The 27,257-nt window shown below is 36.6% G+C and overlaps 4 protein-coding genes across 7 annotated transcripts; all 4 read left to right on the forward strand.

Annotated features, from left to right (window-relative positions):
* The first annotated feature begins 1,656 nt into the window (after nucleotides 1–1,656).
* Nucleotides 1,657–3,741, forward strand: hoxb8b (homeobox B8b). Its single transcript, XM_059532361.1, has 3 exons — nucleotides 1,657–1,846; nucleotides 1,948–2,455; nucleotides 2,733–3,741. Exons 2-3 carry the CDS (start codon nucleotides 2,044–2,046, stop codon nucleotides 3,050–3,052), a joined length of 732 nt encoding a protein of 243 aa, XP_059388344.1. The 5' UTR covers nucleotides 1,657–1,846; nucleotides 1,948–2,043; the 3' UTR covers nucleotides 3,053–3,741.
* Nucleotides 3,742–7,155: 3,414 nt separating this feature from the next.
* On the forward strand, nucleotides 7,156–22,685 carry LOC132122287 (homeobox protein Hox-B6b-like). 4 transcript variants are annotated; one of them, XR_009426356.1, is made up of 4 exons: nucleotides 7,156–7,526; nucleotides 18,514–18,621; nucleotides 21,837–22,292; nucleotides 22,517–22,685. XR_009426356.1 is itself a non-coding variant. In XM_059532366.1 (3 exons), exons 2-3 carry the CDS (start codon nucleotides 10,199–10,201, stop codon nucleotides 11,256–11,258), a joined length of 675 nt encoding a protein of 224 aa, XP_059388349.1. In that variant the 5' UTR covers nucleotides 7,158–7,526; nucleotides 9,722–10,198; the 3' UTR covers nucleotides 11,259–11,774. The 4 variants fall into 4 exon arrangements, 2 of the variants coding, with proteins under 2 accessions (XP_059388349.1, XP_059388348.1); XR_009426357.1 differs by lacking the exon at nucleotides 7,156–7,526 and adding an exon at nucleotides 15,119–15,312; XM_059532366.1 differs by lacking the exons at nucleotides 18,514–18,621; nucleotides 21,837–22,292; nucleotides 22,517–22,685 and adding exons at nucleotides 9,722–10,619; nucleotides 11,005–11,774 and having other exon boundaries at nucleotides 7,158–7,526.
* LOC132122286 (homeobox protein Hox-B5b-like) lies at nucleotides 12,263–14,634 on the forward strand. Its single transcript, XM_059532364.1, has 2 exons — nucleotides 12,263–13,252; nucleotides 13,676–14,634. The coding sequence occupies exons 1-2, from the start codon at nucleotides 12,670–12,672 to the stop codon at nucleotides 13,921–13,923; spliced, it is 831 nt and encodes a 276-aa protein (XP_059388347.1). The 5' UTR covers nucleotides 12,263–12,669; the 3' UTR covers nucleotides 13,924–14,634.
* A 3-nt stretch (nucleotides 22,686–22,688) lies between the features above and the next one.
* LOC132122285 (homeobox protein Hox-B1b-like) lies at nucleotides 22,689–25,865 on the forward strand. The gene is made up of 2 exons (XM_059532362.1): nucleotides 22,689–24,570; nucleotides 24,661–25,865. Exons 1-2 carry the CDS (start codon nucleotides 23,976–23,978, stop codon nucleotides 24,993–24,995), a joined length of 930 nt encoding a protein of 309 aa, XP_059388345.1. The 5' UTR covers nucleotides 22,689–23,975; the 3' UTR covers nucleotides 24,996–25,865.
* The last annotated feature ends 1,392 nt before the right edge of the window (nucleotides 25,866–27,257 follow it).

The raw sequence follows: 27,257 nt of genomic DNA on the forward strand, positions 1-27,257 counted from the left end.
CTAAATGAATAAAAAAATGAGGAAGAAAGAAATTTAACTAAAGTGGAATTATTTTCAGCAAGTAAATTGTACTTAATCTCCACTATGTTTATTTTTATTAAAAATTAAAACAGTTTTTTATTATATTATTATAATTATATTATATTATTATAGATTTTTAAATAGGGTAGTTACATATTGCTGTAGATAAATATCCCATGTACAGGGCAGTCAGTCAAGTTGAATTTATATAATCGTAAATCTATAATTTGTTGTGGTAATTCGATAGTTGTTGTGGTAATATAAGAGATATAGTAATATAAACAAATTACTTTACCCAATACTGTACTAAGCTTTCTACAACTACAGGATATATTATGTTGAAACATGTAAAAACAAATAATACAAATCTAATGAAATTATTATTTGTTTGTTTCCTTAATCGCACGCAAGAGAAAACTGGTTGCAGAAAACGTCCGTGTGTACTTTCATCTCATCGCTGAACACTCATGAACAGTTTTGCAACATTGTAACCTAATTTTAGAATTAGTTTAAAATATTTTTTTATACTAAAATTTAAATCGTCTGTCTTGTAGGACGTATGCTTTCTTTTTGAGACATGGGAGGCCTACGCTTCATTTCGCGTGGCTTGATGTAGGCCTAATAGTGCAGAAAATTAAGGCAGTAAAATCTAATTAGTTGTTCCTCTGGTCGTAAAGTAAATGCGGGAAATGAAAGCAACTGTGGTATGAAAATATCTTGCAGCTGTTCAGCACAGCGTTGTTTGCCTTCTCCATAAAATAACTCTGTTTTACCAAAGTCCCGTTAAGGGTATTTCCATATATTTGGTTTTACTCATCTTTCTCCCCCATGCTGTAAACAGAGAGAGAGAGAGAGAGAAAAAACACTATAAGTAACTTACATTCTAAATGTTTTTTACTTTTCGATAGTCCAAGAAAAAAATGAAATTTAAAAGCAAAAAAATTGTATTTGTTGAATGTGTTTGTACTCATGGATTCGTTAAGAGTATTGCATTGTCCTGTTCTAAACAAACAGATTCTGTGTCGTGAATGAATTCGAATGAACTTACAATGTTCACCACACGATGGCGGTGTTACTCTACAAACAGTCAGGACCGCGCGCATAGATATCTTTAGTCTGACCTGAAGAGAGATTCACACACGACTCGTTTTGCAAAAAAATCCATCTATACAATTTATTTATTTTTTTACATGTGACCGGTAAAGGAAAAAGCTTGAAGCTTAAAATAATTACATAAAATTTCAAATATTAAAATGACCCCCTCTTTTATATTTTATATGTCTGTTCTTGGCTTGTCTGAGTTAACTGATAAAAATCCTTTCCATCTTGAATGATCCAGTCACTTGTATTGTACTTGATAGCGTTTTCTAAACGAAGAAGGCTATAAAGTAATTGCAGTAGACTGCATTAGACTTAAAGCCTGGTGAATATTTTAATCATCAAACCATAAACATGAATGTTATGACAAATATGGTATATTTCATTATACGATGGACCTGAATGAATCTATTTTTGTTGGCCCACTGGAAACATCTCTTTTGTCGTGTGTATAGTCTATATGTGCTCTTGGCACTGAAATGGTTTACCAATAACAGTCCTACCCCGCCTCCCCAAGAACTCCCTCTCTCCCCTTTCTCATCTCTCTTTTTCAGTCTCTCCTGCTCTTCCTATCAGAAGATCGCGCTTTGTCTGTTTGGAGATGTCGAGCGCCCATCCAATGACATTAGGAATCAATAACTAACGCCCATATGAAATGCAACTCACTATCAAAGAGAGTAAAAACGGAAAACTCTTTATTGCTCGGGGACCATCACTAAGGAGTCATGTGGGTGCAGCTACGGATACATTTGTTTGCATGAATATTTACGACATTTTACGCGTATAATTTCCACCTGGATTAATTCACTTTTTTCATTGTTACAACAGGCCTACATTTGCTCAATTAACAGTATTCATCAAGAGACTGCCTGATCTCTATACAGTTGTCAAAGTTCCTCCTTCGGGGAGTCGATCTGGCAGGCAATGAGTTCTTACTTCGTTAATTCCCTCTTCACGAAATTTAAAGGAGGCGATTCTCTGCGCTCCAGCTACTATGACTGCTCCGGGTACGCGCAGGATATTGGAGGCAGACCGTCTGTGCTGTACGGTCACAACTCTGGATCCGCGTTTCAGCACGCGGCTCAGTTCCCGGATTTCTACCACCACGGTACATCATCCTTCTCCCACGCGTCTTACCAGCAGAACCCGTGCGCGGTAGCTTACCCTGGAGATGCCACGGGTCAGGACAGTTTACAGAGACAGTCGTTCTTCAGCACACCAGATGCGGATTTTACGCAGTTTGGGGATTGTAATTTAAAGGTCAGCAGCATCAGGGATGATCTGGAAGGTGCAGAACCGTGCACGGGGCAGCTCTTTCCATGGATGAGACCACAAGGTGAGATGAGTGAAGAGAAACACCTAGTCTGTTATAGTCCCACATAAAACGCTTTAGACAATGCTGGGCCTGCTTATTACCCCCAATTAAACGCTTTATGGCACCTATAGATTACCGAGGAATTAGCACCCTTTAAAAAAATCCAGATTGCTAAAGCATGCAGTGTCTAGAAACTGAGAGGGTTTTATAACTTTGTTTTATTTACACAGATAGATGATATATGAGAAATCAAACACTATGTCACCGGAAATAACGCTTTTTTTCCTCCCCACCACAGCTACCGGCCGGAGAAGGGGCAGGCAGACCTACAGCCGCTACCAGACTCTGGAGCTGGAGAAGGAGTTCCTGTTCAATCCTTACCTGACCCGCAAGCGCCGCATCGAGGTGTCTCACGCACTGGCCCTCACTGAGAGGCAGGTGAAGATCTGGTTTCAGAACAGGCGCATGAAGTGGAAAAAAGAGCACAACAAAGACAAGTTTCCCTGCAGCAAAGTGGAACAAGAGCAAATCGAGAGAGAGAGGGAAGAGGGGAGCCAGGTATCAGAAAAACACACATCAGGAGAAGAGGACTCGGAGACTTCCAGTAATTCTAAATAAAAAAAAAAGAAACACCACTGCAATCGATCAAATGCAATTTAAATAAAAGTCTGAGGTTTGTCTGTGGACACCCAAAGGCTATCAAATACAAAGCCAATCATATATTCCATTTACTGCAGACTTGTTTCCAAACGGTGATTATTTCCGCTTATTATGGTTTGCTGAATCAGTATCAGTTTTGTAAAGTTTCACTGGTGTGAGTAGATTACTCTTGAAGTTACTGTTGCAGAGAGGGCATATGAGGCGAAGGCTATGGTCTGCATGGCGTCAATTTCCTCTCCAAATTATTAAGTCACAATCGAAGATAGGTTCTCTTCAGTAACTCTGTTATAGCCTGTAAAATGGGATGAAGAATCAGCATTAGCGAGTGCATTACTGTATCTCTTACTGTAAGAAAATGCAATTTTATGATTGTTAATTACTGTTCAGAAATGATTATTCAGGTTTACAGATCTTCAACCGAACTACCTAATATATGGGTCATTGCGTCAATCATTTTGTCAGTGTATCCATGCGTTATGCTTTCCTGAGAGGGATGGTTCAAACGCACAATGTTATTATATAAAAAAAAAAATGCTGTGTAAATATTTGATATTGCAGTTCCGTGAAGCACTGTTCTATTGTATTTTCTATTGTCTTTAAATGGAAGTGGTTCCTGAAAGAAACCACAATAAAATCTAAGAAAAGAATCCCTTCGCCTTTGTTCATTTTCTTTTCACTGGATTGTCTCTTGTTTCCCACAACACAAACACCCATATTACTGTCACACATTACAACCGAAGTGAACCGAAATAAAAGCCTCGACTGCACGCATGTATTTCATTTGGAGATTGCATTGCAATAAACATTGGTGGTCTATGTTCCCCATATCGTCTGGTAAAAAGTTTCAAGCATCTAGAACTTAATATAGTAAAATGGTACATGTTGAATTATGCTTAAAGCACATCATTAGAATCATAAGCACGCAATGGTATTAACGAACGAATATCGAACATCTACCCTACTTCTTTTCAAATGTACGTATCACGACGTACATATTGACAACAAAGCGTCAACCAAAACCCTTTGACCCAAGCCAAAAGTTCAATATGAGCACTTCGTTTCATGTAGGCAGTTTACAGGCTTTTATTACTCTGGTTGGATTCCCAAGCAGTCTGGTCTCAATCTCTGTCTCATCGTTTATGAACAGCAAGTGCCAGATGCCTCTTAATTGTGGTACCTTTCTTTCAGAGCTTTTGGCTGTTTTCAGTTTATAAGAAATTCATTGTCTGAGATTAAATATTTGAAGATAAGGGCCTACTGATCTCCTCGAAGCTCTCCTCTGTGTACACTCTTGCTATAAATATGGTGTAGCCTATAATTAACTTATATAATGTGATTTGAAATATTCGTTGTATATCTGTTAAATGCGTGAAGGTAAATTTGTTGAAATAAAAAGATCACTCTGGCGACTGTTTCCTTTTTCTCGTTATGACCTAAAATCAAGATTTAATTAATATATATCTATCATTTCAAACCGAAGATTTCAAGCTATGACCACGTGAAAATTCAAGAAAAGTTTCCATTCTAAAGAAAGACTCAAGTAGCTATTTTAAGGTCCCCCTTAATTTAAAAGTAAAGGTAAATTTATATGTCTAATTAAATTAAATGTAAGCCGATATATTTAATTATAGCCTATTGTAGACCTATTATATTAAAATTATCTTTTTGCTGTAGAGGTAGCCAACACTAAATTTCAGTATTTTTGGCAAAATCCTATATTTGAGCTGCGTTTGTATTTGGTCAAAAACGAACCAGCCAATGAACCGTGCACGACAAAAAAAAAAAAAAAAAACAATAATTGGCATATGCATGCTGAATGTTATTTTACAAAACATTGATTTCACTCAAAACATCAACAAAAGTTTAATGTAAAATGTAGGCATATATGTCAATTAGTATTAATTTAATATGAAAACAACAATAGGCCTATGCCCTGGCAACGAGTAAAAGACACAATTGTATTGAACTGTACACGCTGACAGTTAGGTTCACTGGTGTTTTGCAGTCATATAATGTAATAACTAATATTTTTTAACTTCCCACGAACCATATCGCAACCTAAGAACCCCACAGAACAAAAATGGTTCTAAATAAAAGGGAACTTTTTAACTTTTTGTCCACAAAATATGAAACTCGACTTGATGTGGATAAAGGGCTACGGATCAAGTAGGGCTTTTATGTTGTTATAACTTTAAAATGTATGTATTTTTCGTTCTTGTTTTAATAAGCAGGGCATGAAGACATATTGAAACCACACATTTTTAAAAGCTTTTATTTTTTTATTTAGTTTTTAAGAAAAATAATAAAACGGATATTGAGGCCTGCCATGCAGAAGTAAGCATTTTATTTAGGCTAGGCGTGGGCTCAGACAGTCCTAATTAGCACGACACATTGTTTATGGAATTTTCAAAAACTGCACCATTCCAAATTCTATCAGACATTTTCTGAGGTTTTCATCTAATACGAAAAGTTTATTTTTCACATTTCTGAGATTATCTAGAATAGATCATAATACAAAACAATCTCGTGTGAACAACTCTCTTTATAGTTGTGAAGTAATACTAAATTAATAGAAAAGCGAAATCAAATTCCAAACCTATTATAGGCCTACCACAGTTAGACCTTTCATTTAAACTTTTGTGGGAATATAGCGGACTCTCATTTACGTGTTTAATTTTATTTGAATGCTATAAATGACGACAATACTCTTGAAAGGCTATAGCTATAATATATATAAAAAAATGTTTTACATATATATTTTTTTATAAAATATCTTTCTATTTAAAATATACAGCTAACGAATAGGAGTAAATATAAAATCGTTTATGAATCCGTCGTTTTATTAAGCTATATTTATATTCCATACAGGCAATTTCATATAAATCTATTCCATCTGATTTTAATTTTCTCTTATTTGTTTAAGGCAAGCTAAACACTAAGAAATCACTCATTTTCAAACATAAAATAGAGATGCTTATGAAAACTAGATTAATTTAATTTAAAAAATACTTTGCAGTTCGTCGTTTGTTACATTAAATGTACAATGCCTAAATTTATTAATAGTAATAATAATAATATTAATAATAATAATAATACACTGGGTTATATAAGCTATATTTATGAGTAGCCGTCTATTAAACAAAACTGTAGCTTTCTATACAAATTAAATGTATGTTTAGTTGTAGACTATCCCAATAAAAACGAATTAAAATGTAACAGAAGAAAGAGTGCGACGTAGGCTACACTATTTTAATTTAGTTAAAATAAAACATGTTAACTAAGCTGTTAAGAAATAGAAATAATTCTGAATGTATACCTCGTGTGCTGCTTTTAGGGCCTTTCTTGACAACATTCACTGGTGAGCTTCAAGAGCATTTCCTTCTCGAGGGGAGAACCCACAGACCATGCTCGGTCACTTTTGGGTTATACTGTTTTATTGCCCCAATAAATGTCGGAAATAAGTGTTTGTTCGTAGATACAGGAAGCAATTCTTTCCTCCACGCATGTTTAGTGCTGTAAAAAGCTTTCACGTTCCATTTGTCTATTCTTCTCTTAAAGTCACCTTACAAAACAACGCAAACCATTGAGAAAATGGGAATGGTGCTCTTTTATATTAGGGTAATTGGTTTATTTCAGTTTTAGCCCCAAACTGGTCAAAAGAGCCGCTTTTTCTGTAAATGGTTCGTTTTTATATAGCCTATTACACATTTCAATTGGTTTAATTAAACATTGCAAATCCGTTGTACAGCTTGACTATGAAAAATCTCTAAAATGAAAATCTAAAATTCCTGTAGGCTAGCCTATAATAGACTTCTTATTTGAGTAAAAAATAGCCTATATTTCTGTGGTTGTTAATGAAGTGAAGTCGTGCTTTTTTCTCTCTTAACGAATAAAGATGGCGGCGACCGAGTTCCTGCTGAAGCAAAGCAATAAACTCACAGCTGTTTATGAAAATTTACAACTTTGTGATAGAACTTTATGTGTGGTTCTGCCAGTGGATTGGCTGACAGAGGTCACGTGAGCAGCTCTCTGTGAACATGAACTTTTTATGATTTCCCAAGTGGCTATAATGCAGCATTCTTTTGGTCAGGGCGCAGTCAGTAGCACCTCTGTCCTTTACATTTTTTACGTTTTGTTAAAACAGAGGGAAAGATAGGTTCTCCTGAGCTGGGCGAATGTTGTGCGTTAACATGGTTGGAAAGCTCGGCGTCACGATAGTACGAAGCGTCTTTAGATTTTCACATCAGCTAAGAGTGCAAGGGTCAAAATTCACTGAGGACCTTAGTTCATTCTTCTCTAATTTGTCAAGTTTTAGCTCCGTCTGTCTCACCAGTACATCCCATAATACGACGCGAGATCCTGGTTAATCGACGAACCTGCGTGATTGTTTTGGATCATCCCAGTGAAGCGGTGATGGACGGGAAAGGAAAAGGTAGGACTGGACCTATATGCTTCTGTAGCTACTCTACTTCTTCCAGCGATGTCTCGTTGCAAACCGTTGGACACAGATTTACTTTCACAATAATATTTTCTTGAGCATGGCGTTCGTATAACAAAACAAACAGATTAAAGTTAGATTAGTCAAGTAGATAAGAATTGGCATCAACGTAGAAGGAAGATTTAACGGGTCGTATGATGGTAAAAAACGATCGACAATGATGTGTAACGCAAAAATGCTAGGCCTAATTGTTTGTTGACAATGATAATGCGGGAAAATATATGCTTGACTGGGAGTATTATTTACAGAGTTACAAGATGGCCGCTGCATTCAAATGATTATTTGAGATTTAGCTACATCAACTTTGAGTGTACAAATCAGCATTACTGAGTTTCATCTCTGTAATCTGTATTACAGAACATGTGTCCTGCATTTTTAAGGGATTTTTTATTGAAAAGTTGGATGTTGTTATTTCTGCCCATAGTAATTTGGTGTTTTTTTTAGATAATGTTTCTTGAAATTTGCTTTAGCCCGTGACATTTCCGTTTATCAATGATGGGTTTATGTTTTTAACATTTGTGTGGACGTTTATGCCTCTAAAGCATCAATTGATGTTAGTTTTGGAAAAAATTTTTTTTTTAGATTGCCTAATTTAGTCATTCCGAGTCTTAATAACCAAAATAATGTTTAATGTGGAATTACAATAAAATGGGATATTGTTCTGGTGGTGTATCACTGAAGAAGCACACCTTTTCCATATTCTTGCTCTGTGATGTCATCTAGTGACGAGATTTGGTAACTGTGGAGAAATTCTGAGTTTGGGCGTTCTCTGCATATGATCTGACTAAACCCAAAGACCATAGCATCCCTAGATACTGTGTTCAGCCAGAGTGTGTCTACAATGAGCAAGTAATCGACAAATGCGAGTCTGTGAATGCTTAATGCTTTGGGTGTAATCTTTTATGGTCTTTGCTAATCTTGCTTATTTTTTTTTCTCTGCTCTTTTTGACCTTGCACTGAAACTGTATGATGTCCTTGCAAACAGTCTTTTCTTTCTTTCTTTCTTTCTTTCTTTCTTTCTTTCTTTCTTTCTTTCTTTCTTTCTTTCTTTCTTTCTTTTTCTACATAACTAATACACAATATAAAACGGAAAGAAGGAACAGGCTGTTTTGTATTCATTTAGAGAGTAAGGAAAAACTAAAATCATACATATTTACTTAATCAGACATTTATTATTATTATTATTATTATTATTATGACGACAAAAGAATCGCTGTGTTAAGTATATGAGGATGACCCAAGGGGTAAACTCACAACAATAACCATCGTGTAGACTACTTGCGTAGCTGCAGCCTATCGATATTCAATAGCAAATCAATTTTTATTAATTTACAAAACAGAATAGTGATTAATGGTTAGATTTTTCTTAAAGGTTTCATTTTGTCTTAACTAAAGGCTTAACTTAATAGACTACTTAAATATTTAAGTTTAATTTATTTGGTTTTATTAATTTGGTATGCCTATTTAATTGACACTAGACGTTACATTTTTCAAATAAAAGTCCATTTTATAATTGCGTTAGGCTATATAACTTTGACGTTGTCCATTTCAAGCAAGGGGGCAACAAAAACAACATGGCCCGGGCTGAGTTTAAAATATCGGTGATGGCGTTGTTGTTGGCTTTGTATTAATATTGAATTAATGTTGAGTTTGTTTTTATCTTCTACATATTTACCATTCATGTATTAGTTTTTATTGAAATAGAAAAAATACTTTTTTATGTCCATTGTGCCAATGTATTGCTGAAGCAGGTATTCATGGTGATTTCACTAAATAGTATGTGTCTCTGGAGAAAAATAGCACTGTATTTAAACAGCGTGAAAGCCATTTAGTAGGGTATGGTAAACTATAATATAGTATATAATATAGTTTTAATTGTTTAGAATGGTTTTCAGGGCCTATTCATAATATGCAAGTTATGAAGACTTTAAATTAGCGTGTTGCAGTGGTCCAAATGTAATTATTTAGTCAGAGAATGCACTGAAGGTCTCAACAACAACGGAATAGTATGGTATTATTTAATACATAAAGAGGGTAAAGGTCAGTAAAAGTTCGTTTTGGAGAGAAAAACTCCGTCTGTTCGTCTCTATTCTCTTGTGCACATTAATTGAGCCAATTATGTCGTACAGATTTTACAAATTGTCAGCCATGGACATTGTTGAATGAAGACAAAGTCGAAATGAAAATGACGTGCATCTGAAAATGAGGTTTGCATCATATTTCGATTGCGAAAAAAATTAAAATGTGGAGGGAAATTAATTATTAACCTCATACTCCTATTAAAAAAACAATTTATTTATATAGTTGCATTATTTTCCTTTCTTTCTGAAAACGGTGAAAAACACTTGCGTCTGAGTGTTTTGATGTGCTCTGGGGATTCCATTCTGTGCAACAAGAGGGCCCCCACCTTACACGTTCTCCTGTAGTCACAAGTGCTCAGGATTGGTCAGGCTCTGATCAGCTGGTCCGTTTCCCCGCGGTCTCAGATTGGCACCTCGCCACCCCCCTTCGGCTAAAACCAAATCTCAGATAAAGTAATGGCAAAAACCACTTGGACTATAAAACACAACAAATCATAACACTCGGACAATAACACTGGCCACCCCATGAGTTCCTATTTCGTCAACTCAACTTTTCCCGTGTCTCTACCCGGAGCACAGGAGTCTTTCTTGGGTCAGATACCGCTATATTCCTCTGGATATACAGATCCTTTAAGACATTATCCAAGCGCTACGTTCGGAGCTACCAATGTCCAGGACAAGGTTTACACCTCCTCGTATTACCAGCAAGCGGGGGGCGTTTTTGGGAGAAGCGGATCCACCAGTGCTTGTGACTACACAACACCCAACATTTACCGACCCGCGGAGCGCTCGTGCGCTATCGGAGGTCTGGAAGACCCGCTGGTCCTAACCCAAGACCAGTGCAAGACGGACTGCACTGAACAGGGTGCAGAGAGATATTTTAACAATGAAGACAAACCGTGTACAACGGTTTACCCGTGGATGCAGAGGATGAACTCGTGTAATGGTAAGACACGTTTGCGATTTCGCTGTTTTGTATGTCCTAGAAGTAGAGGCGCAATTTACATTATAGGCAACTTTAAGAAACCCGATGCGTAAACTCTTCCACGTTTTTATTAGATAGGCTATCAGAGTAAAATAAACTCCACTTATTGACGTTTATCGATTATCTTTAATAGAATTTCTTAAAACATTTCACCCTTTTAATTTAATAAATTTCATAATTTAAAAAATGTCAGATGTCAAATATTATGTTACTGTAGTAATAACATTTGTCGTAATAACGATAATGGGGACAATTGTAGCAATGTTCTTTTATTATTTACGTTGGCCTGTTTGTATATAGGCTACTGGATGTTCATCTACTGTGTCTTTTTCTCACTTTTTGACAGGAATGCCTGGCAGCACTGGCCGCAGGGGTCGTCAAACCTACACTCGGTTTCAGACTCTTGAACTGGAAAAGGAGTTCCACTTTAACAGATATTTGACCAGAAGACGAAGAATTGAAATATCGCACGCTCTGTGTTTGACGGAACGACAGATAAAGATATGGTTCCAGAACCGTAGAATGAAATGGAAAAAGGAGAACAAAGTGCTGAACCCCGTAAAGGTCAGCGAAGAAGAGGATGGTGAAAAGGCGGGATAAATGTTAAAAAGGAGCTTGTGACGAAGCCCTAGAAACATTGTATATAGCGTAGCCTGTAGTTTTAATTAATAAGTACTGGTTTGTCCAACAACAACAAAAACTACCTAATAAGTTTTATGTTGACATAAAAAAGCTTCAAGAGAAGACTTTCTTTTTCATTAAAACAGGCCTCTGTAAAGATGGTAAAAGATATATGGGAGGTGCTTTTACTACTGTTATATATTTTGCGTTTTTTGGCCTATTTAAACTAAGAAAACAAATGTTTTCTCGCTTTTGAACATTCTAATGTCTATAATTTGAAAGAAAACAAGTGCAAAGTTGAAAACTTTGGGATTAAAGGTCTTACACTGAAGATGTATTTCAGTCCGTTGTGTGTTCAAAAGAGGAAAATGGGACATTTTGATGCTTAATTTATTGGGTCGTTACTTTTGTGTATGTGAATGCACTAAGAATAATACGTTATCATACTTTGTTAGCAATGTCATTTTGTCAATAAAATGATTGTTTAACAAATAATGTGGTTTATTTGTCTTTATGTGTGCATGGGCATCTGATATAATGAGCCATATAATTTTTTTATCAGCCTTATGTGTTGGTGTAAGGCACTCTTCAAGACATAACATATTTTATCTGATAGACATCTGCTATAGCCTATAATATAAAAAATATATATTTTAATTTCCATCTCTTCACTGCTCTGTGGAGCTAGCTGTGCTGGTAAAACGGGCCAGTTTGATATAAGAATCTCGCCAATTGTAACCTATCTTTTTTGTCCCCGTGTAAAAATTTTTTTACCCCTTGTAAATCTACATTTGGGTTTTGGCGATTAAAACGAGGTTGACTAATCTATGTTAAGTAAGACACATTCATATCACTGAATGACAGCATAAAGTAGCTGAAGCACCCAAGATTGCTTTGAGAGTCTTAATCAATTTACGCACAACGTGAAATATTCACACTTTGCTTTAATTTTTTTTGTTTTTTGTTTTTTTTTGTTTGTAAATTACCTAGTTATATACAGAAAAAGCACAGTGTTACAAATGTATGCAGTAAAAAGGCTTCACGAAATGTGCAGGTGTTTGGTCATTTTACAGTTCTCCCAGTAGGTGACGCCCTCCGCTAACGTGGGATGTTGCGCGCGATGGGGAGGCACCATTGAGTTGAACCTAACGATCATCATTTCGTCATCATTTGTAACCATAGAGCATGAATTACCTCTTGAAGTCATCAGAGAGAATTTACGACTGGTCAACAAAGGCACGTGATGCCCTAACGCTTTCCCATATTTGGCCGCATACATGGCAAAAACGAAGTACAGTGCATTGCTATAATTCATTATTACATCATAAATTGTGCGGCGCTGGATTTTAACGACCAAGATCTACAAGTCAAGACATTTTAAAACATCCAAATGAGCTCTTATTTTCTAAACTCGTTCTCAGGGCGCTATCCAAATGGCTCTGACTATCAGTTACTAAATTATGGTACTAACGGCGCTATGAACGCTTCTTACAGGGACTCCACCAGCATGCATTCCGGGTCTTTCGGTTACAACTACAATGGAATAGACCTTAGTGTAAATCGTCCCAACAATGGCCATTTCGGAGCAGTTGAAGATAATTCTCGCGCTTTCCAAAATCCGGGTCAGGAGACCCGGTACAGACAGTCGAGCTGCTCGCTCTCGTCTCCAGATCCCCTGTCTTGTGCCACCAGCGAATCTCTGGAATTGAAGGGTTCCTCTCCTCCATCTGATCAGAGCACACCAACCGGCAACAACAGACTCAACAGCAACAATCTCACCAGCAGCAACAGCACACATTTTGCGGACACAGACGAGACCAATGTCTCGTCCGAGACCGAGGATGGAGCACAGACCACCACCACCAACACACGTACGCAGAAGCAAGAATCTGTGGCGAGCTCGACAACAACACCTATCGACGGTCAAAGTCCACAGATATTCCCTTGGATGAGGAAGCTGCACATTAGCCATGGTATGCACATCTCTACTTTGTCTTATTTAGGCATGATAAAATTAAATTATTTTGATGATAACAGTTCATGAAGTAGGCTAAGTTTAGGTTATGCGTGATTTAAATGCATTTTACCCTTCAGATTTTCATATTCGTTTAGTAGCCTACTAATGTTTGTCTTACAAAAGTAGTAATGCTTAGACGGACCATTAGTTTTAAGTACAGGTTAAATTGAGAATAACCACTCTCTGGGAGGTGACTGCATGTTGAATTATTGTGCAGCAGTAAAGCCATAAAATGAAATGGTAGCCTAAACTGCACGTAGCCTATAGTATAGAGTCAGCCAGCAGTCCAACATCCAAAATGTAACGGACATTTAAATCCATTTCCGTTTGATGGCTTGGTGATGTTTGCTTATTATCTCTTTGCCCTTGCTTATGCCAGATATGACTGGACCTGACGGGAAACGGGCTCGAACAGCTTACACTCGCTACCAGACGCTCGAGCTGGAGAAAGAGTTCCATTTCAATAGATATCTCACGCGCAGGAGGAGAATAGAGATAGCGCACGCTCTCTGCCTCTCAGAGAGGCAAATTAAAATCTGGTTCCAAAATCGCAGGATGAAATGGAAGAAGGACAATAAACTGAAAAGTATGAGTCTCGCTACAGCGGGGAGCGCATTTCAAAATTGATCAAATCACGTCACAATATTTGGAAAATTCGACTACTGTTACAGCGCTGCACCTTTCAGCTTCTTGATATCACCGGACGACGTGTGATTCCCCCGTGCAACTCAGAATTGTCAGCTTTTGAATATTGTTAACACATATGCTAAACTAGTTACAATTGCCATAAAATGAGTGTGAATGTCAAGTGTGTCAATTTATACATTCGTGGAGGAAAGCATGTTCCATGTGAGCTATTCGTGCAACGTATTCTAGATCTGTTACAAGAATTATGTACAGTACAACTCGCACTACCTAACTATCCTATAAGTGATAGTGTAAAAAAAGAGAACTTGTTGTATCCTTGAATTTGTATTGAAACGTCATGTATTATTCACGCAACATTGCTATATTCTTGTTATGTGCCGGGCTTTTTTGATTTCTCGTAGATGATACCTGCGAGAAAAATAATCTTTTCGCATTTACAATTGTTGTTCTTAGGCTGCAGCACAAGATTACTTTGGGCTCGTGAGATGTCCTATGAACAATGTCTTTATACAGTAGTGACCAATATGTTATTTGTAGTGCACAACGTGAGTTATGGACGTTCTGTGTTAAAAGTTGGAGAAAAATGTTTTGTCATTGACATGTTGATGGTATCTCTGCCAATTTTTGTATTTGTGTCTAAACTGAAAATAAGTTGATCCAAAAGAAAAATAAAGTTTTCTCTCAGTCATACCTGAAAGTCTCTGTTTGTGTGTAGGCCTGTTTGGTTAGTGATCCCAACGTTATTCTCATTTTACCCACCAGTATTTTACACTTTAAATAAACATGTTGTTAATGTCTTTTTTTAATGCATATGACTAATAAAAAAACAGTCCATTCAGTTTTTTGCTGCGCTCTGCGAGGAAATTTTGGATCTCGGTATGGGTTATAATATGGCAATATTCAAACTCAGCTCTTGTGTGTCACATCACAACAATAACTCAACCCCTCAACTCACCTCGCAGTGCTCAAAGCGGATGAACAGAACGATATCTTAACAGGTTATTTTAACAATCAGCATTATTTGTATGAAACAACATACAAATCATCTACCCCGACTATTTTCTTCTGACGTGCAGTCCATAACACCAACACGTAGCTCTTGGTAGCTCTAAAAAAGTCACGTGAGGTCCATAAAGTTAGCTTTATGGTTTTAGGGGGGTTGACAATGTGCTACATAATTCACATTCTTGAATGTAACTGACTGTTTAACTGCTTCAGCGGGATTCTAAAGGTTGTGGGCAGCATGCATGCGGGGTCTTCTCAAACTGGACAGTCGTAATAGCCCATGCTGACTTGGCTGTCAACAATCATTTCCATACTATTTCTGCTGGATGTGTTACGATAAGAAGTCTTCTCTGTAGTTCTCAAGTAAGTATCTTCCTTGGCTACAGATCGTCATTTAATTTACTGCTTTAAAAAGAAACAATTTCGTTTAAATATGTGTCAGACAATGCAGACTTGTTAGATTTGTGTAGCCTATTATTCAATGATCAATTTTACTTGGTCAAAAACAGAAAAAAAAAATGCTGCATATGTTTCAACCAATAAGTGCAAGGTTGGCCCGTTTGAATTTTGTATTTGCGAAGCAAATTTTTTTGATGTCCTTATACTTTCATGAATACCTGCATAAATGGGTTTCCCTTAAAATTAAAAATATTCTTCACAGCACATGTACAATAATTAAGAATAGCATTTTCTCTGGCTAAATAATACAGACAGAGAGGTGTTGGTATTCCATGGTAAATTGTCAATCAAGCAATCTGAAAAATTAGAGATCATTTTTGTTCTACCCACTTTGATGTGTTTGCCTATTAGACTATTGTATGTCTGGACTTGTCTGGATAAGTGTAACACTTTGGAGATAAGAGAATTTGGTTTGTATTTTTGTAAAAAAAGAAAAAGAAAAAAGAAGATAGGGTTGATTTAAGGATGTAACTACAGTTTGCTCGTGATAGAAACGGTTCCTCGATTCATAACTATTAAAGTCCCATTTTACCCCTATAATGTGTTTTGCATATTGATAGGGGTAATCTGGGCGCTGTTCTCATCAATTATTCATTGGGAAGGGATCACTCCGAGGTCAGGAGACGAGAGTGGCACACATGCCTTCCCAGAGAATCACAGGATGCATGCCAAACTTACTAGCTGGTGATCCTACGCAGTTCTTAAATTTTTTTTTTTTTTGCTCAACAGTCAGTACTGTCTAATTCTCCTAAAGACATTTTTGTACGACATTTTTGGAAGGGAGAGACTTTATTAGAAGATTTGTACGAACAAGTCAATTGATTAGTCGAGGCAAACCTAAAAAGAGATTATTTTAAAAGTTTTGCTATGAATACCATTCTGGATGAATCATAAATAAAACAATGTCTGGGAACGTCTTATTCTGTTACTAGTTAGATTGATGTAATGTTGCCTCATCACCAGCAGGGCCCGCCTCACACCGAGCCCCAGATCTGTTCTTTCTCATTCTGCGAGCTGGACATTCAGATGCCTCGGGGTTTTTTTTTTTTCATTAAACCAAAATTCCGTGAGAAAAAGCTTCAACATTTGATATCTTTTTTTAGAGGCGCATTTCAAAATGTTTAGGCTATATTTGTTGTCGTTTCTTGAGTTTGGTGTGTGATCCAAGTCTTAACAGTATTGTTAAAATATCCTATTCAATAAACTACGAGGAAGGGTGTATTCATTAAATAGCCACGAGAACTAGTGAGAAACAAACTCAACAGCATGGTATAAATACTAATAGTGGAAATGTTCAAATATCGACGCTATTATTAGAATATATATATATATATATATATATATATATATATATATATATATATATATATATATATATATATATATATATATAAAGAAACCATACAGCGACAGTGCGTGGCATGATAAAGAATCTGAGTTCATGCTGAGGTCAGTTCTGTGATTGCTGGCACCATTCTCAGCTTTTGTTGCAATGGCAAAACAAAAATTTAAATTAAAAGCATTGACTGAAATCTCAGATATAAAATTATCCTATGATGTAGCCTACTTTACTATTTCAAATGCTATTTTTGTTCGAAAAAAAATTGTACGCTATAAATACAAATGTATAAATCACCTTGCTGCTTATTTTGCCATTTAAAAAAATATTGATTTTTAAATTATTTATAATTAAACTGAATTAAAAAAGGATTCTGGGGGAATATTTAATTAGTGGTCTGTTTCAGAGGTATGTTTGTACTCGATAGTAGTGCGATCCCACGTTCAGGAAGCACTAATCGAAATGTGCAGCAGCAGGATGCCTAATGAAGTTGATAAACGATATTTAGCTTAAGGTTATCTTGAATTTTTCATCTTTAATCGATCGTTGTGCGCCCAAAACTTGTGTGATGTGTCCAGTGAAGCTGTTGGAAGGTTGGTTCTGCAGACACACACGAAATGAAATCTCGAAAGAATGGATTTGCAATGTAAAAGTATGTTTACTGGAGGCAAAGAAAAATGTAGAGACAACGTGAAACAAGACGGGGACCACCGTTTGTGCAAAACAGTGAGGCATGTTTATCTCTTTACATAATCTAAGGATTTAATCCTAAGAAATGGATAAGATTTGCAGGATAGCCTTTGCTTTTGTTTTTGACAGCTATTATTAATACAATGAAGATAGATCATATTTGTAGGGCATAGTTTAATAATGCACAGTTTAATAATCTAGCTCTAAAGAAGTTGGATTCGAAATATTGAAGCATATGGGAAAGTAAATAGCAAATAACTGAAGTGGAAATGATGAACAATGATGTCTGGTGATACTGGGTGAAAATAAAAAAATTAACTGTCTATGCTCAAGTAGCTAACAGTTGTTGTTTTCCACGAATACACAGTTAAAAGTAACGTTTGTTTTCTTAACAAAACTTAGAAATATCGATGATGTCTGTCATCTATATATACCCTGTAGATCCGAATTTGTGTGAATGGATAGTCGCAAATTCGTGTCTTAGGGAGTATGTAGTTGACATAAACCCAACGCCATAGTGGAATTAAGGACGCACTTTTGCAATTGTTTGTCCCCTATCTATCTATCTATCTATCTATCTATCTATCTATCTATCTATCTATCTATCTATCTATCTATCTATCTATCTATCTATCTATCTATCTATCTATCTATCTGGCTGTCTCATTATTGGAGACATGCTTTGGAAAAAAAAAAAAACATTTGAAGGTCTTGAAAATTAGACACCTGATGGCGCTACATCATGTCATACAGTGACAAATGCTGTCCATCGACAACATTCAAAATTTAGGCTACTCCAATTTATCATTCACGTAAAAGTTTCATTCACCATTTTGTTTTGTTTCTTTTTCGCAATCTAAAACCATCTAAATTGTATTTTTCCATGTTTTCAGAGACAGACAATAAAAATGCTGATTCCATCATAACGCACAGGCTCAGTAACATTTATGAAAAATTATATAGCCAAACAACTCAAGAATAATAAAAAAAAATTGAGAACGTGGTTTCTGTCGTTTGTGTTTTGCAGTGTTATTTAATGTTTTATATGCTGATTTTACTTTCTTTTATTCTTCTAGCAACAAGTGAATCTAAATAAGTCGTGTCCCTTTGAGTACTCATTTTCCACGTGTCATTCATCAGACGGACAGCCTGCAGACAATCAGAAGGAACATGACAAGAAACAGGTAATTTTCACATCAGGAAATACTGTCAGATGTCAACTGAATTTAGGCTACCTTTATTTTTAGATTACATAATGCATAAAATAATCGGTCTGTTTTAGCTGGATATACTTGCTTGAATTAAATATCATTCTTTTTCACTCTTTCGTTGATACAAAAAGTAGAGTTAAATTACGACGAATTCTAAAGAGTTGGATGAAATAAGTGGAAAGATACTGGTTCCGCATCCCTTATTTGCCATATCACGTGATTCATTAAATAATTAATGAAGAGGCTGCAGAGCAGAAAAGCAACGCAGCCGATTCGTCAAGACTGGCTTTTCGCCGAGCTAACTTGTTTGAGTTTGGGAGAAATTTTGGGGCTTTTCCTTCGCAAGAAGCTATCCTCAGAGGGAGAATGTAGGAGCAACCGCACAAGCACCACACATTGTGAGTAAGCTTATCTTTAGAATTAAAGCTTGTGGATACTTATTGTTGCTAGTTGCTGGGAACGGTGCTGTCTTCTGACTCGAAGAAAACATGTAAAGGCCAAAATTAAGATGTGTATTATTTTTTCACTGCTCCATTGTGATTAAAAATTAATCAGTTATTATTGTATAAAACACTACATTATTCAGCATTTTATTACAACTAAGGTTACAAATATACAGACCTCGTGCCCCTTTTTCACTGCGAAAAATGTTACAGAATAAATTGTTTTATGTGACATATTTTTATTTTTAGCCTCTATAGGCTACGTTTATTCTTATGTAGACACGGTATGTAACCCCCCCCCCCCGCAGGTTTTTGTGTATGCTCTTATATATTTTATAAAGCTGTACAACAACAGATTACGCCCATATAAATAAGTTAGATGATTAATACAATAAAATGGTCGTTACATTAAATTATATTGTTGTAGGCAGTACATCACTGCGTCAAGGACTTGTAATATGGTAAAATGATAAAGGTTGAATTGTTAAGGGCTAGATGTGTTCGTCTGGTGGTGACTATTCCCAGTTTAGGCCGTCTATGACGAACCCTGCTACAGTGACATGAGCAAAGAAATGGAACACTAGAGATCAACTTGAGAGATCAAAGGCTCCTGGACCTTCGGGGAATTGATCGCAGGACCGTCCCAAGACAGCGGCACTCTCTCATCTTCAACATCACTAATTACAATATCATGCACGAATAATTCGAAACAGATGTCCCCTTCCCCTTTACAAGCGTTTACAACAGTTTTATAGTAAAGACATATTAAAGCACCTAAAACATTTTATGGTTCTTGTGAATTTGGTTGCAAGAGTAGCCTACCTTCTAACCAGTTTCAGGACTCATGATCTTTCTGCAGAGAAGATATTTCAGTTATCATAACTCTCTCTCTTTCTCGTGTGTATATAATTCTATGAGCTTATGTTTTAGGCCTAATATAGAAATCATATAGCCTACCAACATCTGTATGATATGGCTATGCTTCAACTTCCAATTTACACAAAACATTATCAAGCTATTTAATTGAAAAAAGCACACATGTTTCATTCTTGGTTTGTGGTAAACGCTCTTGATCGTTTGTAACAAGTCAATACCGCTTCAGAGCAACATCCTGATCTTGCTTAATTTTTGATTGTTTCGCAGTTCAATTTATATCGATTGCTAACTCCAAGAGACATCCTTCTTTGCCTCCATCAGCTTTTACATTCAAGACACCAGAAGAGGACGTTTTCCTTTCAGCAGTCTGATATTGTTGGTTTAAAAAGAATATTTATTGGCTAATATCGCTTTTTTTTTGTTTCGTTATGACGTGTATTTTTTTAATTATTTTTTTTTCTAAAGTGTGACTGATTAGCATTGGGTCACATTATACCGATATTTTCTGTAGTTTTTCACTCGACCTTTTGGCTTGTATCACTTATAGGTAAGCTTATTTTGCGCTTTTATCGTCATATCATGGAGAGGTAAATATTTAGATTTATATTCTACATATAAAAAAAGTCATAACATACTGAATGACACATTAGGACTTTGGAGTAGAGCTAAAATATACAATGATTAGTGGCTGTTATTAGCATTTTATTATTATTGTTTATTCATCATTATTTTTAAAAGATTGTTGATTAGAGTGAATTAGCCTGTGCACTTACATAAATTATATTTATTAGTAAATGTCCCTCTGATTTGTGACTTGATTCCAGCTCTCCACGGAATCAAGCTGCTGAAGAATAAGCTCACAGTTTGTGAATGGCAGAGGATCTGTCTGGGTGATTAATCGCCCTAGTACTTTGGCAAAGGTTCAAGACGAGTTCACTGGGCTTTGTGCGTCTTTCTGTACCACTGCACACTCCCCTTCCCATTGTTTTTTCCAACTAGTCTCTTTCTTATTTAATTTAGTTTTTATCATCCCAGTTACAATAAAAAATACAGTGAAATGCAGTTTGTAATTTCAAATACCCACCATTATCTTATTTTAAATGCTTTAGCTATTATTTTCCATAACAATTCACGTAAATATCAGTTTATATTGTTTAAACAATTTTAATTGGGGATCTGGCTGTAGCCTACATTCGGGGAAAAAATTCAAGAGCATTATTATTTTGCCCTGAATCGTGATTAACTTTTTTTTTTATCCAAACGTAGTTTTTTTCTGGACGAATGAAGTCTTCCTTTTCTTGATAGAAAAAAAGAAGAAGAAAAAAGAAACTGTATAAATAAATCGAGGATAAGAAGTATACATGGCTCTTTCAATTTTGATACAATAAATATTTAGAACTATCGAGACCCTGGATTCTATTTGTTTTACCTTGGTGTAACCTACTTAAAATAAAATAAAAATTTAAAGGAAAATGTGTTCTCGATATTTAAATGACATTGTATTTTTTTCTAATGAATAGTTTTATATTTTAATGCAATTTGTTTGTCTATGTATCTATGTTTTGTCGTATTTCCATGACCGAATATCAGCTAAAATTGTTTAAAATACATTTTTATATTGCATTTAGCTTCTTTTGCGTTTGTGATTTGTTCACACTGCATAACACTGGCTAGCCTATTTATAAATAATATTATGCAGCTTATATCTTCTTATGAAGAAGAAAACCTCTCTTGTCAGTAGCATAGTAAAATATTCTGGATTCTTGGCAGTGTGTACTCAAAAGAGACACTATTCATATATTTTTTCTTTTTAGTTGCGATGATGGATTCATGTTCTCTGACTCGCACCGTGTTGCTCTGACCCTGCAGGTCATCTTCCAGCGGGCCTCCGGAACCATACTGTCACATGACACAAGAGGCCAGAGTTTTGCTAAACCCCCAGAAAGACCGACATAACTGATGAAAGCCGTCCAGAAAATGCAGATAACGAACAACATGAAGAATGTGTCTCACAACGTCGCGGAATTATTTGTAACAAAGTCGTTATGCATTTGAACATAATGATAAAATTCGTCATCCCAAACATATTGGGTCAGCGACCGCAAAAGACCTACTTGTACAGTGAAATGGATTAGCCTACAGAACGAGGAAAAAGGGGACGAGAAACATGTACACCATCCTCAATCAAGACAGTACAGTGTTTCTTCCTGCAAACTACTGGAGATAACTGAAAGAATCAACAAGTTTACTGTTACTGTGTTAACAGCCCATTTTCTTGGATGACAGAATTAAAGCAAACGCCACGAAGAGGAGCGCGGCTTCATGGTGAGTAACAGTTAAGAAATCCAAATTAAATTATATAGGCTACCATCAACTTCCAACTACCAAATAACGATACAAAATATAATTCTGGCATAAGAAATGTTAGCTAAAATCATATCAATGTGTAAAATATGTAATCGAATAATAAAATAGGCCTATTCATTCAAATAGGCTATTGTTGATGCCAATTTTATGCTAATGTAGAAACTTCATATGCTCTTCAACAGCGCAGGAGCGACAAGAAATCCCCGCTGGGATTCACTGCCTCAGAAAGAGCACGTAGCCTACTGCTTTATACAAGTCACCAGCTAGAGCTTGAGAAGTTCCACTTCAGCATATCTGTGCAGGCGGAGACCTGTGGAAATTGCCAGTTTAATCAAACTTGGCTACTGAGAAGAAAATGAGACAAAAGACTGTTGGCTGAAAATAATTTCTCTCTTAGCTGGACCATCTCTGATCAACAACCCACCACCACCGTCCTGAGTGAAGCTTCAATAGATGTATTTATCTATGGTGCCTCAGGTGAAACGCATGACAAGAGAAGCAGGCTATATCTGGGTATGTCAATCCAGTTGGCTATACATTAATGGCATTCTCTGTCTCTTTACATAAAACTATTCTGTTCCCAGAGCGTAGCCAATAATAAAGTACCCCTTTTTAAATGAATAAATGCCACTTTTATGTAATATTTCCAAAACGAATGTTTAATGGTAAATAAGCATTATAGTAATGTAGCTACTTGATTGATTTAATAACGTTACTTTTAATAAATCAGTCAAATTATTGTGTGAACATAGTCCCATGAATTGGACATTTTGCGTGTTGTAGCGCATTTATTTAGCTATTGCTCCTCGCGATGTTAATTTGAAATGATCGAATCAGTTTATCTCTGACAACTTACAATTCTTATTAATCATTTTCTGTAGGTTATCGAATGGAGTAGCCTGTGTCACCTGTATTAAAAAAATATATGGTTTTAGATTGATCTAAAAAGTCGAATTAGGCTAGGGATCAAAACACGTTTTCTAAACTCCCTCTGTGTAGGAGCAAAATATTTTAGCGTCCAACAAACTTAGCCTATTTTAATGCAATATTATATCTAAGCACTACCCTATCTTAAAAAGCAGGGTGGCCCACTATATCTCGAGAGAGAGATAAGCTATCACCAGTCTCAGTAGGCCATTGATGTATGGGGGTTCTTTAATTCAAGTTAAATTAGGAACTTAGATTTGGTAAAATAGCACAATAAACTCTCTATTAAAAAAATACGTAAAAAACCGACCAGTCTATTTTAAGTTAATGGTGAAAGTTATTGTGTATGATGAATTTTTAGGGCCTGTTTATTTATAGCTTACAACTCCAGTTGTCCTTTGCTATAGAACTGCAGTGCTTGCTTTAATTCACATTAGACCTACATTGCGAGTTTATCAGACTGATGGCTGGATTCGATTGATGTGTTTGTCATGTAAATACGAATCGTTTGATGGACACCTGCAACGCCCAGAGTGCTACCGCAGGTCGCCCACTATTGGTGCAAAATTAGTCACATGATCTGTCACTAAACTGATATGAGCTCGGATAGAACTTTGTGTGGTTTGACATACTGCTTAGAGGTTGTAGGGGCACTGGGACCACACATCAGCCTATATTGACCCTGCTTAATCAATTTTGCCTGGTCAGTCAACAATGAATTCCTACTTAGATTATACGATTTATAACCGTGATGCTAACACTTATAGTTCGAAGGTTGGGTGTTTTCCTATGGAACAGGAATACTTGCCAAGTCCTTGTACAAGTAGTACAAATAGTTACATTCCCGAGGGACGGCCAGTCGGAGGGAACACTTTTACACCGGCAACGCACGAAACTCACGGTACAGCTTATGCACAACTTCATTCGCAGCAATACCACATCAACGTGGATATGGGGAAAACTGGACAAACCAATTTTGGCAAGCAAACCCGACCTTCTCACTCGGACTATGGACATCAACACATTTTCACTCAAGCAGATGACCACATGCGTCTTCAGTCCCCTGCTTTTTCTGTCGTGAACATGGGAGCCAACATTGGAACATACAGTGACTCTAACTGCAGGCCTGGCTCGGTCTCTGCAAGCCACTATCAGTCCTATCCCTATGGAGAACATGAACCACCACACGGCAATGGTTCGTTCAGCAAGTACCACATCTCCCCTGACAGTGACAGCGACTCCAAGACGAACATCAAACAAGCGCCAACGTTTGACTGGATGAAAGTCAAGAGAAACCCCCCTAAAACAGGTTAGTTGAGGCTAATTACAGTGGCTACTGTAAGCTTAATGTAAGTAGTGTGTGGTTTCTAATTTGTCGTTTTTGGTTCGTCTCTTTCAGTTAAAGTCGACGAATATGGGATCCACGGCCAGCAGAATATAATACGCACCAATTTCACCACCAAGCAGCTCACCGAACTTGAGAAGGAGTTCCACTTCAGCAAGTACCTGACCAGAGCACGCAGAGTAGAAGTGGCCGCCACCCTCGAATTGAACGAAACGCAGGTTAAAATTTGGTTTCAGAATCGCAGAATGAAACAGAAGAAGCGCGAGAAGGAAGGAACGGCGCCGGTAATTAAGCGTGCGACTCTTTGCTCTTCTGGTCAAAGCGCAGAGACCTCAAACAGCTCATCCCCGAGTGCTTCGCCTGCCTCAGACTCTTCCACTGCTGTTTGATGATTACCTGCCCTTGTGGCAAACGAACTGATGTTTCATCATTGTGCTGTGGAGAACTATTTAACTTATTCTGCTTTCTTAGACAAAGCATTAAATATGTGCTAGTGTATGCATGCGTGTTTTATATATAGCGCAAAATAAATAATTTTGCTGCATTACAGCTACTGAATTCGTGGTGCAAAATGCATTAACAGGGTATATGTCCAAAGCAAGAGGTTGTAAGGTGTTTTTTTTTTTTTTTGTCATCAGGTTGATATCTTTTTTTTTTTGCACTATACTGATTCATTCCTCTTTTGAAAGAGTAAAAAAAAATATTTGTAAAGACTGACATGTTTATGTATTTAGAAAACAATCTGTCCTGTGACGTTATGACCAATAAATACATTTTATTTTTCTGAAACATGTTTGTGGGTTTAATCCGATTTGAATCAATCTTTTAATTAAAAGGCTCTTCATGATGTTGGCATGATTGTGTCCTTTGTCAAAAGATGTTGCAATACAATGAAGCTCATTTAAATCAGTGTTGTTCTAGTCTGTATAGTTTGACAAGAGGAATGTTGCATTATACACCGGGTGGCTTCCTATGACCTTTTCACCTTTTTGTGCCTACAGGCTCTCTAAACATGTAAACACCCCTTGGTGCTCAGTATAACACTCAGATTCAATGTTTCAGTTCTACTTGGCACAGATAATGCAGGTACACAATGTATTTGACTTTTAGCGGAGTAAGACCTTTTCTAACTCCAAGTTACAAGACCCCTTTTAGCATCTCATTTGTGTTTTCTTAGACAAGGCCATCAATAAGAGAATGGATTTGTAGATTATATAAATCTATTTGGAAATAAAACAAATGGCCTCTGTATGCATAAACGGTGTACTGCAAATCTGTCTTTATTACATTTTAATGTTTTTGGGGGAAATCAGATTGAGAATGGAAGTGAAGTGGAGGTGAGCAATTACAGAGAGAGAGAAACAAATGTTAAGCCATAGATACCATCTCGATTTTGCTTCAGTTCTTCTAGAAAGTTTGCAAGGACTTGACAACCCGGTTTCATTTCCCTGATCATCTGATGGACTGCTCCAATATTTACCCAGGGTGTAGGGTTTGCACAGTGTTTGCCCCAACAGCCATGCACTGTCAGCACCCTCTCCACTGACCAGGTTCACTCAGAGTTCAGGCCTAAATTAATTCACAAAAGCCATGGGCCTGTCCAGCAGGGGATGAGAAGGGTGTCTTCCCAAAGGTCAAGCAGAGTGTTATCTCTCTCCAAAATGAATTATCTGCAATAAACTGAAAATCAAATTGAATCTCCAGCCTAATATAAATAGACAATAAAATTCATTTTAAGTCAATTAATAAAATGCTGCTATAAGGTGACTGCTATTGAGATTTAGAGAATTTTCACTAAGCAATTACACATAAATAGAAAGGTGAAATCATGACAAAAAGTGGCATAAGTTTAATTAGTACTTTCATACTTGAATAATAAGCTACATTGTGGTATGCCCAGTTTTAGTTGAATCCATCCCAAAACAGTCCAAGCATATTTAGTTCCCTTTATGAAAGTTCATAAATAACGGCAAAAGCCTCAATGTTGAAATAACCATGCAAATGAAAATTTGTTTGGAAAATCCATACAATTAAATTAGTTGGTCAGCCAGAAGGGGAAAAGGCTACAATGTAACATGTTTACTTTCATTTATTAAGTATGTTTGTTGCTTGCCCTTTTGGGTTGTGTGGCTCTGGGCTCCTGCTGGGTCTCCCATCTGTGGGCATCAGTAAAGCTACAGTGCTGCAGAGACAGATGTTCAGTCAGCCTGGAGGAGGAGGCTGTTTTTCACCAGGTTGTCAGTTTGCAGAAAAGGCTCACACTGCAGAATATAGGGCAAGAGGAGCAGTCCACAGTAACCAGAGAATTAGGAGACGATAAAAATAGCATCCTTAAACAATATTTAGGAAAGAAATAGGCTATGTGCGGAAAGACAGGGAGAGAGAAAATAAATGTGCGTCTGTGAAAGAGGCAGTCAGCAATAGTCATCAGAGAGTCAGTAATTTTGTGAAATAGTGGAGTGGATGTTTTTAAGATTACATCAGGTAAGATTGGCAAATATTTCAAAAAAGAAGCACTGTATTCTGACAAATGATTCCGCAGTATTGCATATGACTTTGCTGGCAAAATATACTTGATAGATTTGATCATTTTGTGGAAAAATATATAGAGATTGAAATTTGCCCACAAGGACAATGTATTCTTATATACA

Source organism: Carassius carassius, chromosome 40 (assembly GCF_963082965.1).
Source record: "Carassius carassius chromosome 40, fCarCar2.1, whole genome shotgun sequence".
Classification (NCBI taxonomy): Eukaryota; Metazoa; Chordata; class Actinopteri; order Cypriniformes; family Cyprinidae; genus Carassius; species Carassius carassius.